At 41.3% G+C, this 20,661-nt stretch overlaps 2 protein-coding genes across 7 annotated transcripts in view; one reads left to right on the forward strand and one right to left on the reverse strand.

Annotated features, from left to right (window-relative positions):
* Positions 1–372: 372 nt before the first annotated feature.
* On the forward strand, positions 373–3,865 carry nkx2.4b (NK2 homeobox 4b). 2 transcript variants are annotated; one of them, XM_032543831.1, is made up of 3 exons: positions 373–779; positions 906–1,100; positions 2,762–3,865. In XM_032543831.1, exons 1-3 carry the CDS (start codon positions 620–622, stop codon positions 3,412–3,414), a joined length of 1,008 nt encoding a protein of 335 aa, XP_032399722.1. In that variant the 5' UTR covers positions 373–619; the 3' UTR covers positions 3,415–3,865. The 2 variants fall into 2 exon arrangements, with proteins under 2 accessions (XP_032399722.1, XP_032399721.1); XM_032543830.1 differs by having other exon boundaries at positions 373–1,100.
* A 517-nt stretch (positions 3,866–4,382) lies between these two features.
* Positions 4,383–20,661, reverse strand: part of xrn2 (5'-3' exoribonuclease 2) — a 45,567-nt gene continuing 29,288 nt past the window's right edge. For 2 of the 5 annotated variants that reach the window (XM_032543794.1, XM_032543793.1), the window contains exons 28-31: positions 20,294–20,409; positions 10,511–10,571; positions 8,042–8,252; positions 4,383–4,773 (exon numbers count right to left, since the gene is read on the reverse strand). In XM_032543794.1, the coding sequence (XP_032399685.1) occupies positions 4,711–4,773; positions 8,042–8,252; positions 10,511–10,571; positions 20,294–20,409 (451 nt within the window). In that variant the 3' untranslated portion in view covers positions 4,383–4,710. Of the gene's footprint in view, positions 4,774–5,025; positions 5,051–8,041; positions 8,253–10,506; positions 10,572–20,293; positions 20,410–20,661 lie in introns of those variants that run through there. The other 3 variants (XM_032543796.1, XM_032543795.1, XM_032543797.1) reach the window with 3 other exon arrangements.

Below are 20,661 nucleotides of genomic sequence, written 5' to 3' on the forward strand. Positions count from 1 at the left end.
ACCGGGGCTCCCCGGTACCAGTTTGATCATACTGCGTCTAACAGGTAGGTCCCTAAATAGGCCTACAATTAATTGAAGGAAAGCTGCATATAACTAATTCATAATCAAGCTCCAGTAAGTGTGGAGGAGATCATGCTCAGAGTGTGCACTCGTTAAGATCATTTGTGATCATTTTTATTTTATTATTTATTGGTTGTTTATATAGTTTTTTATTCATATTTAATGGGATAATACATGTTGTTTATTTCAGTTAATCTCGTGAGGCTTTAAAAGAATGTGTGCCTCCGCGTTTGGTTTGGGTCAAACCCCGCTAACCGAACAGCATGAGCAGCAGAAGGAAGAAGGTCCAAACCATTTTCTCCACTTACCTCTGAGATGTCAATTGCCATTGTTGGCGGCTGTGTCCGCGTCGCTCCGCCCATCTCCTCTTGCCTCTCCCTGTGTGTTGGGAGTCTGAGTCCGGCGGGATAAGGGCAACTCGTCTCCTCCTGCCTGCAGCCGAACAGCTGGACTTCTTCCCAGGGAGACAGAAGAAGCAAAAAGCCGGAGGGAGGGAGGGGGACGCAGGCAGGCAGACCCGACCACATCCAGCCAGAGCACGGGGTGTCCACTCCACAACATGTCCTTCAGCCCAAAGCACTCCACCCCCTTCTCAGTCACCGACATTTTGAGCCCCATGGAGGACAGCTACAGGAGGTTTGGAGGTGTGGATCCCGCTGCGGGGAGCCTCGGCTCCCATCTGGGCTCCTACCGGCAGCAGCAAGTCTCCCATCAGCCCGGTATGCAGCACCATCAGCACCCGGCGCAGCAGCAGCATCAGCCGCCTCATCTCCATCACCATCACCACCATCATCACCATCACCACCTGTCCTCCTCTTCATCCTCATCCTCCTCCTCTTCCTCAGCAGCAGCCATGGGACCCGCCGGGCCCTACCACCATGTGCCCCACCACGGGGTCCCGCAGTTCTCCGGGGCCGTAGGAGGATTCTGTAACGGCGGCATCGGGAACGTGGGAGAGCTGCCGTCCTACCAGGAGACGGTGAGGGGCGGAGGGGCGGCGGCGGCGTGGTACAGCAACCCCGAGCCCAGATACCCGACAAGTAAGAGGAGCGTCGGTTAAAAGTTTTGTTTTGTTTTTAAATCTGAGAAGTTTTAGAAAGAAGGTAGAAAATATGACGGACTCACTTTTACGATGGAAATTATTTTTTGCAAAATAGTGTCTGATCTAGAAACCTTTCACTGTTTATTTTATGGCAAATAAATTCCTTTTTCATGTCCCTCTAGCTGGCCTTCTCAGAATTCACTTTCAAACACTTAGTTTAAAGTTAAGAAACTGCGCGCGTGCTTTTACGCACGATGGAACGAAAATGTAAAAACGTGTAAAGTTAAGAGAACTCAGGAAGACTAAAGTGAGCTTTTTGTTTTTTTATTTCATGGCATTTAAATTACGATAATCTCCCTCTATTAGAACTTCAAACTGGCCTTGTCAGTAAGCGAATATTAGATTAAGTTTTATTTATTTTTAATCTGAAAAATGTGACCTGGATACTCTGGCCTGCAGCTTTTACGCACGATGGAAAAATGTTCCAAAATGAACTAAAGAGAACTCCGTGAAATTAACACGACACTACTGGTTTATTTGATGGCATCTAAATTCTACTTTTCCATCTATTTAGAATTAAATCTGGCCTTCTCAGCATACACTTTAGTCACTTTAAAACAATCTTAAGTTTCAAAATTAATAATCAATTCATCAATTACGCGTGTGCACGATGGAAAGAAAATGTTCCAAAACGTGTGAACTAAAGAGAACTAAATTAATTAAAATTATTAAGTAAAATGTCATTATTTTACGCATTTATTTTATGGAACCGAAACTTCTTCTAAAATCTCCCTGATAACTTCAGACAGGCCTCCTCAGTCAGAGAAGCTTTAATTAAATTATTTTTTATGAATATGAGAAGTAAAAAAAAAAAAAAGGGGAAATGTGACCTGGACGCTGGCCTGCTGCTTTTACGCACGACACGTTCCACGAGTGTGTCTGCACTAAAGAGAAGTCCGAGAGATTAAAATGTCCTTTTACTGTTTAGTTTATGGCCCCGAAATGTTTTATCTCCCAGTAGGATTCAAACTGGCCATCTCAGAATTAGGTTAAGTCAAGTTAAAACAGTTAATTTTCTAAGTTTCTCGACTTAATAATTACATACTAGGATTTCTAATCATCATATAATGACTACAAAGTGTTTATGGGGCACCATCGTGACTTTATTCGTTAATATAGTCTATATATATTGATAACTTTTAACTCCCTTAATTAGAACTTTACACTGGCCTCAGAATTCAGTTTAGTGACTTTAAAAACATTTTCATTTTCAATGTTTTGTTTTAAAGTTATTTAAAGTTTCAGGGGGTTTAATAATATCATTTATAATCATCATATAACGGCAACAACGTGGTTATGGGCAACTCTTTAAATTAATGTTCTGCTTTATATTGGGATAAAAAAATTGATTTTACAGTAAAATGTAATGTTTAGTCTACTTTGGCTTATTTCGTTCTCAAATGTAATATTTTTAAATAAAATATTTAGTTTTTCAACAAGTCAACAAATTCATCTATATTATTCATCAAATAATGTTTGCGGATAGATTTAAAAATGAGATTAAATGTGTTTTCTTGGATTAAATGTCGACACTCAACTTCAGCAGTGAGCGGTTTTTTTTCTTCTTCTTCTCAAAACGTTGATTATTTGTTGGCTAAGTTTCCAGATTCATGGGCCCCTCCGGCGGGATGAACATGTCCGGGATGGTGGGCAGCCTGGCCGGGATGGACTCCGGCGCCAAGTCCATGGTGACGCTGCACGCGACGCCGCGGAGGAAGCGCCGGGTGCTCTTCTCGCAGGCGCAGGTGTACGAGCTGGAGCGGCGCTTCAAGCAGCAGAAGTACCTGTCCGCCCCGGAGAGAGAGCACCTGGCCGGGCTGATCCACCTCACCCCGAACCAGGTCAAGATCTGGTTCCAGAACCACCGCTACAAGCTGAAGCGGCAGGCCAAGGACAAGGCCGGACACGCGCACCAGGAGGAGGGAAGCGGCGGCGGTGGCGGTCTGAGCTCAACGAGTCACCGCGCCTCCTCCGTGTCCCCGGTCATCTCCAAGAACGGTAAGGGCTGCCGGAACGACTCCAGCGGCTCCAACCAGACCGGAAACCGACAGAGCAGCGCGGGGGAGGCCATGACGGGGACCCCGCAGCAGCAGGTGAACCAGCTGTCGTCCACGGAGGAGCTGGAGGATTTGTCCCCGAGCCCACCGATGGGACTGCACGGTCAGATTAACATGACGCAGACGGACGCGGCGCTAATAGAGTACACGAACAGCATGATCGGCTCCAATTTACTGTATGGGAGAACTTGGTAGGGATACCGCGAGGACAGACGGGAGCGGGCCTGTGGGGCTGCATACCCGGATGGATTTTTGAAAGAACCGGCTGGAGGACAAAAACGAGCACCAGACCCCCCCCCCCCTTCTTTCTTTCCGTGCGTAAAGTTCTGGTTCCTTTACGCAAACAGGGACTCAAAAGACAGTGTTTTTGAGCAATAAGGTGCAAAAATAAACTGTATATATTAGAGATTTGAGCCTGGTCTGAATGTTAATGTATTTTGTCACTTCATAACAAAATATTTGTTAATTTTTTTTTGGTTTTTGTAACACAGATGTGACTGCTGCTGCGTTTAAATCATCAAATCTGATTTGAGGGGATTCAAGATGAGGCACGCGCCCTGTGCTTCCCATTCATTTACAGACAAATGAAACTATTGCAGGTTTATATATAAAGTTAATACAAAGTGAAGCAATAGAGACCCCTTTGGAAAAAAAACTATTCGAGACGGGTTCAGAATTTAACAAATGGAGAAATATTTTGATTGATCAGCAAATATTCGTTGTCACCGATTGTTTCCAGTATTGAATAAATGACATTTTCATTTTGGACATGTTAATGCGTTTTTTGTGGAGCCTGAAGCAAAAAGAAACAAAAGAAAAAAGTAGTCTAGTTTTTTTTTTTTTTTTTTTAAATGCATTTGAAGCAACAATTACAATTTATAGTCAGAGTGAATGGTATAAAAACTGAAATTGGATATAAACTTGTTTTTTTTTCTTGTCCCTTTGACACTTAAACGTACCAGAAAATGCTTCAGATCATATGCAGTTTGACCTAAAATATTTTTCATTTTGTGATAACATCTTCGTTCTACTGGTGTTTTAAAAGAAACTATTGAAGAGTTTCTTGCTTCTTTTAAACTAAAGTACATTTTAAGTGCAAAAATTAAAACAGCATTTCCTTTTTAGACTATTAAATATGATATTAGACAAATATAACCCAAACGTTACTGTTATTCTTTTATTACACATGTTTGTAACCTTTTTCGTTTTTGAACACATGAACCACTTTTGGAGAGATTTGTCTCAAAAAAATAAACACAGCGGGACACTTTGTCCTTGACTTACTTGTATTTTACAAGTTTTACAGGCCATTTGTCTTAAAAATCACAAGTTACATATTACGATTCTTTTGTGTAAGTACGATAAAAAGGAAAAAAATAAAAACACAATCTCATTGTTCAAGAAGACAATACACTGGAAAAAAGGATGACGTGTCTCCCCTAAAAAATAGTCGGGCCCACACCCTGAAAGTCCCAAAGTCAAACTTTGAGTTTAGTTCCAGTTGTATCTCCTGGACGGAGGCGGAGCGGGGTAACCTCGGCCGGAGCTGTAGCCCTGGAACACAACAACGTCATAAAGTTACAACAAGTGACTAACAGACACGTCGTGGTTAACACCACAGCTGCAAAACGTGCCAATAAAGTCAAACAGTTCCAGTCAGTGTAAGTAAATCAATTCATTTTATCTGCAACAAGTTTTAAATTATGCTTCTCCTTAGCTGGAAAGGTCACATTTGCTTCACATAAAAAAAAAAAAAAAAAAAAATATCAAACATATCATTCAAAGCCAGAAAACCAAAAAACAAACCTTGAATTCACTGACTTTAATTCTGCTTTCATGGTGACAAGGACAAAAAAAAAAAAAAGGCGACATTTAGTTTATTTCATTTGTGCTTTGATAAGAACTTTTCATGCAATGTGGCGGCGGAGTTTCATGAACCGCCATGTTTAAAGAAAACATAATCCTTAAGGAATTTGCACTTTTGTCAAACTTATTAAAGTATATATCCTTTGAAATGGCTCAATTTCGGCCACATCTTCATCAAAAGGGTCAGTTTACCCAAAGCACGTTCATCTAGTGTGGAAATAATCCAGAAGACATGTAGCTGTTGCACTCAGAAATGTATTTTAAAGTTTCTTTGAGCATCACAAACTAAAAACCTGCACAGAAAAACCCTATGCAACTATTTGCATTGATGGATGTGTAAACTAGGAATATATTGAAGAAAAAAAAAGAAAAAAAAAGAGAGAGGTGCTCTAAGAGACGTCACACGTTTTTTAGTCACACACCGCAAACATCTCCCCACTATCTGCTAGCTGCCTGTCCCCAGAACACTGTAAAAAAACATTCCTCACTATCTGCTAGCTGCCGTCCCAGAACACACTGTAAAAAACATCTCCTCACTATCTGCTAGCTGCCTGTCCCCGAACACACTGTAAAAAAACATCTCCTCACTATCTGCTAGCTGCCTGTCCCCAGAACACTGTAAAAAACATCCTCACTATCTGCTAGCTGCCTGCCCCCTGAACACACTGTAAAAAACATGTCCTAAACTATCTGCTAGCTGCCTGTCCCTGAACACACTGGAAAAAAACATTCCACTATCTGCTAGCTGCCGGGTCCCCGAACACACTGTAAAAAAACATCCCTCACTATCTGCCTGTCCCCTGAACACACTGTAAAAAAACATGTCTCACTATCTGCTAGCTGCCTGCCCCCTGAAACACACGTAAAAAACGTGGTCTCTGTAGACAGCTCAGGGTCTACAAACGGCAACAATAACAAACGTGCAACCTGCAGCCCAAACAGTCTTCAGGCCAAAACCGACGAGGAGTGGCGGTCTAGAACGCAAATTGTGGAAGAAAAACCTACGTCCCAAACGTGCTGCGAGGATGGACAACCACTCCTTACTGTTTAGGTGGAAGACGGTTATGGCCGTGGTGCAGGTTGGGCGTTGGTTTCGTTGGCGTTTGTGGAGCCTGGGCTTCTGAAGAGATTTTTTTTTTTTACAGTGTTCTGGGGACAGGCAGCTAGCAGAGTGAGGGAGTGTTTTTTACAGTGTGCTCGGGGACAGGCAGCTAGCAGATAGTGAGGAGATGTTTTTTTACGTGTGTTCAGGGGACAGGCAGCTAGCAGATAGTGGAAAGTTTTTTACAGTGTGTTCAGGGGCAGCAGCTAGCAGATAGTGGGACAGTTTTTTCAGTGGTTTAGGGGACAGGCAGCTAGCAGATAGTGAGGAGAGGTTTTTACAGGTTTGGGGACAGGCAGCTAGCAGATAGTGAGGAATGTTTTACAGTGTTCTGGGGACAGGCAGCGAGCAGTAGTGAGGAGAGTTTTTTTACAGGTGTTCAGGGGACAGGCAGCTAGCGATAGTGGGAGATGTTTTTACAGTGTTCTGGGGGGCGGCAGATAGTGAGGAGATTTTTTTACAGTGTCTGGGGACAGGCAGCTAGCAGATAGTGAGGAGATGTTTTTACAGTGGGCTTCTGGGGACAGGCAGCTAGCAGATAGTGAGGAAGTTTTTTTACAGGGTTTGGGGACAGGCAGCTAGCAGATAGTGAGGAGGTTTTTTACAGTGTTCTGGGGACAGGCAGCGAGCAGATAGTGAGGAGAGGTTTTTTACAGTGTTTGGGGACAGGCAGATAGTGAGGAGAGTTTTTACAGGTTCTGGGGACAGGAGCTAGCAGATCGTGAGGAGAGTTGCTGTATGGGACAAAAATGTTGTAGCCTAAAAAACATGTGACATCGCTTAGAGCAACTTTAATATATAAACTGGCCCTTTAAAGCAACACTAGAGAAGTTTTTTTAACTTAAAATAATGTTTCACAAACCGTTTCAGTAGTTAAACGTGTAACAGCGTAAACGGCACTTCTTTATCCCTTTGCGGCTCTCTACCGGCTATAACCACGCTATGCAGTTTGCCAGATCAGTTAACGGATCTGAATCTCCAATGAGACATAATGGGACAGCTTCCAACCTGTAGGGGTCGTTCTCTAGTGTTGCTTTAATGTTGCCTTATCACTGGTTGAACACCAACAGACCACTTTAGCAAATAAATCAAATAAAACTGAAGATTTTTTTTTTAATGTTGAGCTTCACACTGAACTTCCTCCGAAGTCTTGTCAGTTATTTTGAGAGTTTGAATTAAGTTGAGGGAGAAATTGACAACCTCTGAATTTGACTGTTCAAACTTTCTTCAAAAAAAAACAACAGAGGAAGAAGCTGTTGACCAATCAAAGCACCGTCTGCATGTCGGCGAGTTATGAGTCTCATGAAGGTCTGTTTAAATCATCTTAATCAGTAGATTTTGGATTTTAATCTGCTTATTTTACTGTATACCAAATTTTTTTTAGTCAGTCGGACAAAACTAACATTTTACAATTACCTGACGCGTTATTATAGACTAAATATTTAACAAATCCTAAGAAAACAGATACATCACTTGCATCATTCAAAAGAACTAAAACAATGGGAAAATCAATTTGACGTAAACCGAGCACTTCTTAAGTTAACATTTAACCCGCTCATCTTCTAAAGAGTAAATAATTAATCAAATGTAAAAGACAGGATTAAAAGTTAGACTGCGAAAAACAAAAATGCTTTGGCAGAACTTGTTTAGCATCAGCATCCAATCACAGTAGTTTTAGTTTAGTGAACTAAAGCTGTAATCGTCCTGACGGGACGACTTTTTATCAACAAGCGCACAGGAAAATAAAAGTCGTCTTACGTAACATATCGAGTTTAATCGCGGCCCGCTGAAGATGAAACTCCGCCCCCAGCTCGTCAGCACAGACGAGGTGTTCGTATGATTTTGAGGTCTTACCTGATGCGGTTGTCCCCGGGGGTCCCTGCGACCGCGCCAGTCGTCTTGGCGGTCGTTGTAGCGCTGCTGGTAGGACCCCCCCTGCGGCGCCCCGCCCTGCCCGCGGCTCATGTTCTGCTGGTAGGCCGACTGCTGCGACTGCGCGGCCCGATCCCAGCCGTGGCCCCGGCTGGCCCCGTACGGCTGGGGGGGCGGCGGCTGCTGCTGCTGCCTGGAGACACCCACACACATCAAACCTGTTTAAGGACACTTTCACCAAGGTCTTCAATCAATACAGATATTTTATGTTTCTGTCGGAAGAGGATTATAAAAGACCTTGGGAGAAGCAGTAGCTGCTGTGGAAATTCAAAACACGTCTCTGAATCTCTTAACGCAGTTAAAACACTTCACCTTTGGTTGAAAAGCACAAAATAAAAACTATTGTGGCACATTTTCCAGGTAGTCTCAGAAATAAGTTACCTTTTAATTAATTTCTCACGACTTTGTGCTTTACTTATAAAAGTGACACAATGGACACTTACATCCAACGAGGATTAAAAGAGCATCTTTTGGCTCATTACTCGTCCAGATTGGAGTTAAAAACCAAAAGCTCTACTTGCTTTACTCGCAGCGCTGAGTATCATCGAACAGGGCTTGGTGCCAAAATTAGACTTTTAATACCTTCCTTTGAGTAAAATTAACATGTTCCATGTAATAATAATAATAGTAATAATAGTGATAAAAATAGACCCATCTACAGTTATTTGATAAAGATTAGTGACAAACTACTTTGATAATTGATTAACCGGTTCAGTGGTATTCTACCACTTTCACAGTTTTACATTATTAAAAACAGAATCTGTGTTTTTGAACTGTTGGTCGAACAAAACGATCAACATTTTCCTTTATTTTCTGACATGCAGATTTATAAATAAAAATAATTATGAGTGGCAGCGTATAAAAAGAAATGTTATTTAAAAAACAACAACAAGAGTTTAAACTGAGAAATTTTATGATTTAGATCAGGAAGTGTTTGACCATTAAAGATCAACTTTCCCTAAAATTGATTCTTTAATTTCATTACATTTTATTTAGAGTATCATCATAACAAGAGTTATCTCGAGACACTTTTCAGACAAAGTAGGTCTAGACCACTCCATAATTTACAAGGACCCAACAATTCCAGTAATTCTTTAACATGATTTAAGAATCATTTCAAATTTTTTTACTCCGCATGTCCTGATTTTTTCCTTAAAAAAAGAAAGAAAGAAAAACTCTGATTTTACCACTGAAGAAGTTTACATCTATTTGTGTTTCAGGGATAAAATGGACCTTGTGCGCCAACAAAAGGAGGCGACCTTTAACTCTGCTTTAAAGTGACCTCGCTAAAATCCCCCTCGACTGGCGTTTACCGAGGGATCGAGCCCTCGAAGAGATAAAACGGCCTCTCCTCTCAGATCACTTAGCAAAGATGCACATGAAAGAACAGTATGAAATAAACCATATTCACATATGGCTCGGATCGTCCTCATCCCTGAAACGAGGCGAGCCGCATTGCGTCCGTGGGACCGAGCGGGAAGTCGGCACGCCACGGCCCTCCAAACCACCGCCGGACAATGTGTCCATGCAACAGTGATATTAAAAGTCTCTTCTTAGCAACAATGAAGGGAGAAGAAGCTAAGAGCAACAGCCCCATCCCTCATTACTGAACCATGTCACACTCTGGCCAGCGCCAGACTTAACTTAGATAATCCCCTCTCCTCCAAGTTCCTCCTGCATTTCATTTAGTCCGGTCCTGAGTAGTTAAAGAAACAGTTTTCAGTCGCCGCTAATAACTACTGACCCGAGGTGACACGGAGCCACAATGGGCCTGAAAAGTTGAACTAGAGAACCTGATTGGGACTTTGGAGAGGGTCTGGAGCCAGAATCAATGGCTGGACTATGCGGGCAGCGACGTCGGCGGCACAGGGAACGACGCTGCCTCCAAAAGCATTAGTGATGCCTCATTAAGTTGCACAAACCTCCTCGAGAGAAATTTGTATTAGAGCGTCAGGAAAAAAAAAAAAAAAAAAAAAAAATCTTAATTTAGCAGCAGCAAGGCCCCCCCGATGGAAAGAAGGAAGGCAGAGCGCTGGTGTGGAAAGGCTGAAAATCTGCAACAACAACCTCAAACCAAGGCCTTGACATGATGTTCAATGCACTATTATTGTTAACAGGAAACACACAGAGGGAAGTTTAATGAAAAGGATGTGGAAATCTTTACAAAATAAGACAAAAAAAAGGGCACAAAATCAAACTAGCTTTTTACAAAGATAAAGTCCTTGGCTGACAATGTAACAGACAATGTCCTGTTTTAGAGGCAACAGGTCTTTCACAAGAATTAGGAAGAAGCAAAGACGTAAATGCACGCCAACCATGAACTTTACTTCCGACAACGAGAAGAAAACGCAGATTTACAAATAAAAAACGCAGACAAACCGGCCAACTCACCTTGGATACTGGGGCTGGTGGTAAGAAGGAGGCGCTCCCAGCAAACTGTTCTGCCTGGAATCTGCGGAGAACAAAAGACGACATGTTCAGAAGTGGCTTCGCTGAGCCAAGCATGAAGTTTTGGAAGAAAGAGGAGAAGGAAGCGGACAGACGACAGTTTACCCTAAATTAGATCTTTTAATACACACTAATATATATCTATATAAATTAAAGCAGCAGCAGTACGGAGGAAGTTATGTTGTTGATCTTAGATAGTTTGTCAGGATTATGGGAAAAAAAGACTACCGGCTCGGAGCGGATGTACAATTAATTTTTCACTTTCGTTAACATTGCGAGGGGAAGGTCTTGTTGGAGGTCTGTGCTCTCCAAGTGCCCTTCTCGTTCTTTCATGTTTTACCTAAAACTTTAACATGTGATTCATTTTAAATACTAAACAGGATTTTTTTAAAAAAAAAAGGGAGAAAAAATTAAAATGCAAAAAAAAAAAAAATCCTGTTGTTTCATCGTTAGGAAGCCAAAACTTGAAAGATTTGACATTAAACATGGAAGCTAATTAACCCAATTAAAATCCGCTTTAATCTTTAATCTGAAATAATAAAAACAACCAAAGAAAATACCAAATATTTAATTTCTGTCATTGACACAGAACAAATCAGTTGTCATGACAAAATTAAGCTTTTTCAAACGCCGAATCACGGCCAGCTCTGGAGAGGTGGAGGAGGGGGGGGGGGGGGGGGGGGGGGGGGGGGGGCGCGAGGGAAAGCAGCAGCGCCACATTTGCATTTTTTGTTCAGGAAATGAAATAAGCATTCAGCCGGCAGCATTGTGGACACCTCAAGTACCCTGGTTCCATCGCTACAAGCCCTTCACAAAGACACACTTTAAAAAAAAAAAAAAAAAAAAAAAAAAATAGGAGCTAACGGTTTCTTCCAGATTTGCTGTTGCCAAGGCGATGACCAGCTGCAAGCCACGGACTTGTTTGTTTATAGGGGCAGGCCTGCTGAGTGGCTCAGCTCAGGGTGGGTGAAGGGTGCCGTGAAAAGGACCCAGAGGCCCAGATTTACAAACCTGGGAAGAAGTAGGTCTAAAAATTTGGACAGACACAAATTCACAGAAGTGGAGTCTGATGATTTAGGATTAAAGTATAAAGCGAGTGTCGATGTTAGAGCTGGAGCAGGATGTGTTTGGAAGTAGGACAACGTCTCGATGGAGGTTCCCTGTCAAAGCCTTATGTCACAACAGGGACAAAGAGGATTTCGAGAGAGTGTTTGTTTATCAAACACATCACATATTTAGTCACATCCCCTAGTTGTAATTATTCATTTCAATATTGATGAATCTGTGACAAAGTTTTAGTGTTTGACGAGCTGGGAACGAGCCGAGAGCCGCGCGGAGGCAATCCCAGACCGCTTGGCTTTCTGATTTGAGTATAGCCCCTTTAAGCAAATATTGCAAAAGGTTCTGTAGTTATAGCTTCTCAATTGTGAATATTTGCAAATGTAGAACAAATTTAAAATAACATGAAAAAAATGTTGATTCCCAGCAAGAAACAACTAAAATGTCAGGTTTTCATTGATCTGAGGTGCGAACTGTGGCAACATCAGGGTTATATTCTACCGGTTGAATGGAAAGGATATCACGTGGGATAGATAATCTGGTTTTATTCAGGTTTTAGAGGCCTTCTCTGGACACGTAAACAGCACATTGGAATATAGTAATTATTCATTTTTTATGAATCAGGGTTTTACCGCAGTTTACGGCCTCTTGTCTGATTGCAGCTTATGGTCAGCTCTGTACGCTGCTATGGTTGCTGTACACAAACCAGCCAGCGCCAAGTTTGCGAAAACAGCTACTTTTAAACATGATCCAAGACTTCGATATCGACAGGATTTTGGATGTACGCACACATCGCTGCAGCAACCTTCTCAAGAAGCTGGTTGTAAGAGGGAGGTTGTGTTCACACGGTCCAACAGGTCCGTGGCCGCTGGTAAACTTTGAAAACGTCTTATTTTACAAGGCTGCATGTAAACGAGAATATTTACTTTCATTAGCCATGTAAACAGGTTAGTAGGAATATCATTTTTTTCGGGAATTATGGCAAAACCCGGAATATTATGTGCATCTTAATGTAGTCACTTAAGATGTCAAGTGAGGGAAAAAAAAAAGTGTGTAGTGTTCTCATTAATAGTTGGTCCACTCTTGTTTTTGGATGAAAACATCTGTAAAAACTGAACAAAAGCTAGCAGGTAATCAATGTGATAACGGTTTACTTCCAATGAGACACCCCACGTTAATTAGATTACAATAGTTCCACTCATAACTGGTGGAAAAGCAAGCTTGTTGCAAGATAGCTAAGCTCAACTCTTGGTTTTTACATTAGCAAGTTGCAGATAGTACCTGTGACAACTCAACACACCTGTCACAAACCCGCCATTTTTAAATAGCCGACCTACTGTCAATAGCAACTGCAATTTCTTTATTCACTCGACAGATATAGAAAAAGGCAGCCTGCAAAACTACACCCTACCCTGAGTATACCATCGAAGTGGAGATATTCCTCGGTTTGGTTGCCTGTTTAGCGAGTGTCGTCAGAATCAGAAGAATAGGTTGAGTGCAGAATGTTAAACACATACAGCGTGTAGTATGTATAGTTCAGGAAGAAGGTTAGTGCAAAGTGTAGTGACTAGGGTGGGGGGGGGTGGGGTGGTATAGAGTTATTGACAGTGGCCTTGTTGGTGAGCACAGTGTCGCGATGACAATCAGCTGAGATTACCGCCTCTACACTAAGAGAGTTCTATATACAGTGGGAAGTGCAAAGAGAAAAGAACTGGTACCAAAAAAAATGGGTGTCGATCAGAGCCCGCACCATGCAGTAGAAATGCGCCATTAATGTAGTGCTAATTAGCTAATGTCAGCATGCTAACAAACTACACTATGATGGTGAACATGGTAAACATCAGCATGTTAGCTCAAAGCACAGCCTCACAGAGCTGCTGACATGACTTGTTCTTCTCTTGATGCCCTCACCGACATTCTGTGTGTTTGAAGTCGAACCTTTAAAGCTACAAGCGCTGATTTGTCATTTGTTCTGACATTCAAACTATAAATTCTTACATAAATTTCTTTGCTCCATACAACACCAAGTTTCCAACATAATGTGCTTTTGAGAGAACATAAAAGTCTAAAGAGCTAGAAGCATCGCGGGACACAAAAATGTGCCAAGGAAATGTTTAAGATCGACAACATGTAAACCCAGGGCTACATTAGTATCCTACTGTACATTAACCTTAACTATTTAATAGAAACGTAATGGAAAAGAATGAGGACATAAAATGTCACAGAGATTTTGTGAAGGGATCCTTGATTATATTGGACAATCTGATAATTGACAGTTAATAAAGGCTAATTATCAGGAGAGTAAAACGTTGGGACACTAATAGCAGACAGTTTAGCCTTTTGGAACTCATAAAAAATCAAAGAAAAATAACTAAAATAATGACCGGCTCACTGAAAGAGAAGTCTTGCTGAAAATATTCCACCGGTTTTCTGCTGCAAAAGTAGTAAAACGTACAATTACCAGCCAGCAGGCAGACTGCTGTCGCTGCATTATCATTTTGTCTTTGTCATTCAGTTTTCATGTTTGATTATCTCCTCCACCAACAAACTTTAAGTGGACCACCCAGTTGGGCTCCAATTATAACTCCACAACACCCTGGTCTTCTTTTCCTCATCGCCTGCGATGACTCAAAAGAGAGAATTACAAGTGGACACCTGTCAATCTCCTTAATTAACAATGATCTGAAAGTGTATAGACCTCCAGTCTGCGCCGGACAAAAGCCAACAAAGGATTACGCTTTAAATGCTTAAAACACGCTGTGTCCACTGTATTAATGCAGGGATTACAACCGCGCTAAACAACTAAACGTCTCTCTCCGCCTCTTTTCAATTAGCTCAGCGACTATTTGACTCAGCTCCGGTCCAGCCGGCTCCGATCTGACAACAGAAGCAGGACAGTAACTTTTCTGCAGACAGAGGGACTCCCAGAACTTAATCTGCCACGGTTGCTTCACAAGCCGAAAATACATTTTAGAAAAGATTAAAACCTCTGACGGAACAGCAGCGGAGGGCGCTTTAATAATAAAAAAAAAAAAACTGGACTTCCAGTACAAATACAAAATCAGCCAAACTTCAAAAAGGCACCCAAGTTTAGTAACGTGGTAGCCAAAGTACATTTTTGGAGGCCCAAATGTACATCTATAAAAACAAAGACTTGTACGCAACTTAACACAGCCTTCCTTAACCCTCTGAGGCCGAGACTATCGTACACGATTAATAATAAAAAAAAGAAATAAAAAAAAAGGCATCTCTTGTTCATATTTTAATCAGTTAAAAACAAAAACAGAAAGACATCCCGTCTTTTCCAGCTGAAAGCTGACGTGTCTTTCTAGCCTTTAGATTTTCTATCCAGTCTGGAACTTGTGCCTTTTTTGGGAGTTGTTGAGCAATTAATGTGATTAAAGTCCGTCTAATACAGTTCTGCAGAGATGAATACATCACTGCTTTGAGATTTGGGTTACATTTGGGCCTTTTATGAAAAAGTGTAAATAGTTTTTCCTTTATATGAGTTATAATGTTCCTTATGCTTACTTTTGCACTCACTGATTGACTCCAAGTATATAGGAGAATTGTTTTAGACAACAAAAATGCTTGTGCGGCATTAATGTGTGTGGAATATAAATTAACGACATTATTTTGATTAATAGCATAAATGAATGTCATGAACAATGTAGCTATTTTGTCAACTGTATACGTTTATTTCTTCATTTTGACTCCCAAGACACATGAGAAGATGGAGAAGGAGATGGGCTCAGCTTGTGCTGCTCTGTGTGTGAGATCAATACATCTGTGAGATTCATGCTCCGTTTTATCTATCTATCTATCTATCTATCTATCTTTCTTTATGGTCCCACAACCTTTAACATTCAAGTGACTTCACTGCAGCACAAGTATTCTAAGTTTGTCCAGTTTGTCCTGAAAAAATGTTTATAGATTGATTGTGGACAACAGGCTAGATGTTTACAAGTTTTTTTAGAAAAGGAAAACCACACGGACAATGAGTTGTAAAAATGACCCTTGGTCTCGGAGGATTAACTGTAACACTTCCTTAAATGAAGACATTAACAGAATCAAATTATATATATAATATATATATATATATATATATATATATATATATATATATATATATATAATATATATATAATATTAAATAAATTACTTCAAGTTCTTTGTAAACATATGTATTCTCTTACAGTCTCAATTCAGTGCGTTTCGATATATACACCTGAAATTAGTCGGCTTTTAATAACAATATCTTTGGAGTCATAAATATTGAGTTATTGTCAAGTCCTTGAACAGTATATAGTAAAAGTTTCTGATGAAACCTTTTGAGGAAGCAGATCTTAAACCAATGCGGGAGTATAAACACGAAGCAACATTCTGAGCTGTGTGAAGGTTTTTAAAGACACATTCACAAGTTTTGTGAAAACTCAGAATACCTGTTACCACCAAGGTTACACGTATCTGGTGACTATTGTTGTTGAAGTCGGTCGACCAGCCAGTGTGAGCAGCCATTATGTGCTGTTGTTATTCTGAAGTGGCTGGGGAGTTTGGAGGCTTATCAGCCACTGTGGCCGCTGGATGAATCAGTTACTTTGCTGCCCTGGTTAAAATTTGGTGTCACTGTGTGTCAAAGACAATAATGGCCACCAGCAGAGACTCCCCGGTTGGTTATTAAACACCAGCTGGTCTGGCTGCAGCACACAAAGCCTTGCGGCATGTTTCAGAGGCAGCGTGTTGATACATCACCACAGGAGGTAGCAACGCCATCAAAAGGGGGAAGTTAACTTTGGTTTCAACCCTCTTCAGAGCGCATCACACACCCAATCAAACAGGATCCTCCCGGATGCTTTTATCAGAGGGGGCCACTGTGTCCAGCGGAGCCACTCGACAGTCTCATTACTGGCCCAGGTCTCCCACAACGCTAATCAGCAACCAAACCCCCCCCGCACACAAAAAAATAAAAGCCCAGAGCAGCAAAGCCTGCAGTGATTACTGGCAAAGCAGAGGATTGGCCCTGAGAAAGTGTTATCTGGACAAAAGCTAGGCTCCGGCCTCTGGCTGCAGAAAGAGGCCTGCTTGTCCGGATAATCACATTCCTAGGGCTGCCAATATTTTAGACCTAGTCCAGTTTTTACTACAAATGTTAACAATTCAGAAAGTTACCCCGAGTCACTTGTGTTGTTATAAAAAAAAGATTATTACTTTGAGCTGTTGATAGCGTTAAATGTTACTTTAGATCAAAGCTGAACATGTGACTGTCATCGCCTTGGGAAAAAAAAGTCAGATTTACAAGATTTAACCGATAAAAATCAGAAGAAATGAAATCCGACATCAGCGCTACCGTCGGCAACAGAATTTAAGCTCCAGGTGCTTGATTTAACAAACCTGATTGTCAACAATGATGATCAAAAATCCACAGAATCAAGCCAGGAATCAGAGATGAGCCATACTGAACATTCACAGAGACTCCTGTTTGTTAAAGTAATCATTTCGCAAATGATGGAAAAAATATAGGGATTAAAAAATATATATATCCATGATGGCTAATTGGAAAGTTTAACATTAAGAACAAGTGGCAGAGGCCAGGGGAGGTGCTCCCGCAATCCGGAGGAGCCCATTTGCATCAAGTGCCCCAGAATACCGCGACTCCCCCCACGCCCATCGTGGCAGATGAGATTATTCTATTTGCAAATTGGCAATAACTCAAATGGAGAAGCGCTGGCAGAGGACACACCACACCACACACACACACACACACACACACACACACACACACACACACACACACACACACACACACACACACACACACACACACACCACACCCACACACACACACACACACCACACACACACACACACACACACACCACCACACACACACAACACACACACACCACACACAAGAACTCACACCACACACAACTCAACCAACCACACACCACAAACACAAGCACATCAACAACCACATCATACTTCAAAGAGGCATTCAACAGTAACACATTACCCTCATGGTTTGGCATTCAACAGCACGGTACAAAACGCTCACGGCAACACTGGGCAGCACCCAACAGCCACAGGACAAGGATACACGGCGCTACACTGAATGCCTGCAGCTACAGACGACAAAATTGGCACACACTATACAGGCACTTGTTTCAGACAACGATCACACGACCTAAAACGGCCCAAATTTTTTGCCCATCATAGTGACAAGCTTAATATCTTCCGTGATCACTAAGCAGTTTTTAAAGGACAAAAAACGCTGAAATATTTGTCTCAAAGGTGGCAGTGGCAGCTGTGATACATGCCTTATTCTTTTGCGTTTATCCTTTGTAAAGAAGCATATACTGAGCAGGCTTGAAAGGCTTCCTCACCCTAGGAAACAGGGGATTCTCAGGGCGATAGTAGTGTTGCAATGGAGCTTATAGCCTACAAAGTGGAGAACATTTATGCATGTGTTGTTAGACAACGATATGAACACTTGTACATTGTTGCAACAGTTTCTTGCCAATCACATAACGATTAGGACTGTCAATATTGAACGAGTTTCAGTTGTTCGGCTTTGCAATTATAGCAAGAAAAAAAAAAAAAATACTTGAAAGGGAAACAGGGACTGACTGAAAGCACCACTCATATACCCTCTCTGATTTATCACTGGGTAAAGAAGCAATAATACTTTCACAGGCTTCAAAGTGGCTTCTCTTTCCATGACAGGTAGAACATTTTAAAGAGGCAGAAATTGTGAAAAAAATGTTAAAGCCGTTTCTAACTGGTATAATCAGTATGGTTGTAGTAGGAATAATAATAATAATACCTTGTACATTGTTCAGTACAAGGCTACAGGTGCAAATCCAACAATTCACACAATTTTAGACTTCGTTCACAATATTGGAAGCAGAAGTTTGACAAGGTCTACCACGCTTTTTTACAAAACCTTTCACTAATAAGTTAGTTTTTTGTCAACGTCTCAGATGTTTGTTCAAAGCTGATATGATAAACAGTTTGTCACCACCATAGGCATAAATCCCAGGGGGGGGGGGGGATCAGGGGTCCCCCACTAGGAATATCATTTAAATCCATGCTGTGTATTGTAATGCTGTGTATACATGTGTGTATACGTGTATACATTAATGCAAACATATAGTACACATTCAGACATACATACATGCACACCTGGACTTAAATTCCCACCTGGTCACTTTATCACTTTAACACTAGACTCAACACTGACACTAATAATAATTTATGGTCTTTTCTTTGTTTATTTGGCGAATGTTCTTATTGTTATTATTATTATTGTTATTTTGTTGTCTTTATACTGTCTTTTTTATCTATTTTTTGTTTCTTTCTTTCAATTTCCTCGCGGGAGCCATCCCAAAAGGATCAATAAAGAGAAGTCTAAGTCTATTGTAAACAACATAATGAAAATATCGGTGATAGTAGTAAAACAATACAACCCCCAAAATAAAATCCTTCTTAAGTTTAGAAACATTTTGAGCCCCCCCCCTCCCTTGCCCTGATTTACACACAAGTCCAGCGGACCGCAGGAGCGAATGAGAGACGAGACATACTGGTAGTTGGATTCAGCTAATTTAACAACAGTCTTTAGAGAAGTCTTGCCATTTGGTTGGATAGGAAAGTTATTACTAGTATGGAAAACATGTTTTTCACTGAATCAAGAGAAATACTGAAGGATAATGGTACCGTCTCCATGTCCATCTATACTATTATTAGTCTTCAGTAATTATAGTATTAAGGCTTTCCTCTGTTTATGCATATCCTCTAGAAGCATGACTGCGGCTGTATTATTTGCGTCCTCTTCAAAACGTGCTCTTCAAAAGTTTTTGGGTAATTGTCTCCCAAAACTGTTAAGGAACACGCAGACTTATTGGGACTTAGGCTCATTCACCGTATCCCCCAGAGATAGATAAGTCCATACATACCCTTCTCATCTCCGAATGTGTTGTAACTCTGGCGCACACACCACTAGCCTACCACAGATGCTGGCGGTAACCGGCTCCATCTAGCCTTTTGCTCCCAATAAGTGACAAAGTAACGCCAACATCTTCCTATTTATATGTTGGTATTTGTATAGTCACAGCATGTACAAATAACGGTCACATGAGACACTGCCATCTTCAAACCATATACAAACTGGGAAATGTATTCTCAGAAGCCGAAGCACGGTGTAACGTCAACGTGCGCCCACTAAAGGTTTCTGCCACTGACAGGCTCAGATCATTGTAAGTGTCTGACTACGTTCTGAAAAGAACCTACAGAGAAATAAGAACATTTTTATGTACATGTCGCTTGACCGTTAAAAAAAACAGAAAACAGAGAAGTCCCGTTCTTAAACCTGGTAAGAGGCATCTCGTTGCCATAAGACGGCGGTTAAAACGGTGAGTTAGAGACAGAAATGCCGGGAACAGTTTGTTGTGGTGGGAAAGTGTAGCTAAAAGACGTTCAATGTCATGGGGAAATAGTTAAATTAGCTGATAGAAAATGTGTAAGAGGCCAGACAAGACTTTAGAACAACCAATAAAATGAATCCCATGTTAATCTGTGATTCAAATACAGCAGCAGATGAATTCAAATAAATTCTATCTATTGTATAAACATTGCTTTCAGAGTGTGTGTGTGTGTGCGTGCGTTTCTTACGTTGGAAAGGTTGGTGGCCGCCCCTATGTGACGAATGGTAGTTTCCTTGCTGGTAGTTGCTCGGCGGCGGGGCGTTGCTGTACTGTCCGCCGTGCTGGTTTCTGTTCAGACTGTGGCTGAAGGAACAGAGAGAAGACGTTGCGCTGTAAGAATCTAACTCACAACAACAAAAGAGTTGTCACGTTTTCATCATCTTTATACACCAACGTGTTTATGGTAGTCAGGGTTTGCACTTCTGGTCAGGGCAGAAAATCGGTTTTAATTTACCTGTTGAAGCTTCTTTTATGCTTCAACGGCTGGACAGTTTAAACAGTGTGTTCAGACTGAAAACAGCCCAGCTTCATGTAACAACTGTTCTGTCCACATCT

Source organism: Etheostoma spectabile, chromosome 18 (genome assembly GCF_008692095.1).
Source record: "Etheostoma spectabile isolate EspeVRDwgs_2016 chromosome 18, UIUC_Espe_1.0, whole genome shotgun sequence".
In the NCBI taxonomy this organism is placed as follows: Eukaryota; Metazoa; Chordata; class Actinopteri; order Perciformes; family Percidae; genus Etheostoma; species Etheostoma spectabile.

Coding starts and splice junctions, on each gene's coding strand:
- nkx2.4b (XM_032543830.1), top strand. CDS start 620: ATGTCCTTCAGCCCAAAGCACTCCACCCCCTTCTCAGTCACCGACATT. Junction 1,101..2,761: donor CGAGCCCAGATACCCGACAA/GTAAGAGGAGCG, acceptor TTGTTGGCTAAG/TTTCCAGATTCATGGGCCCC.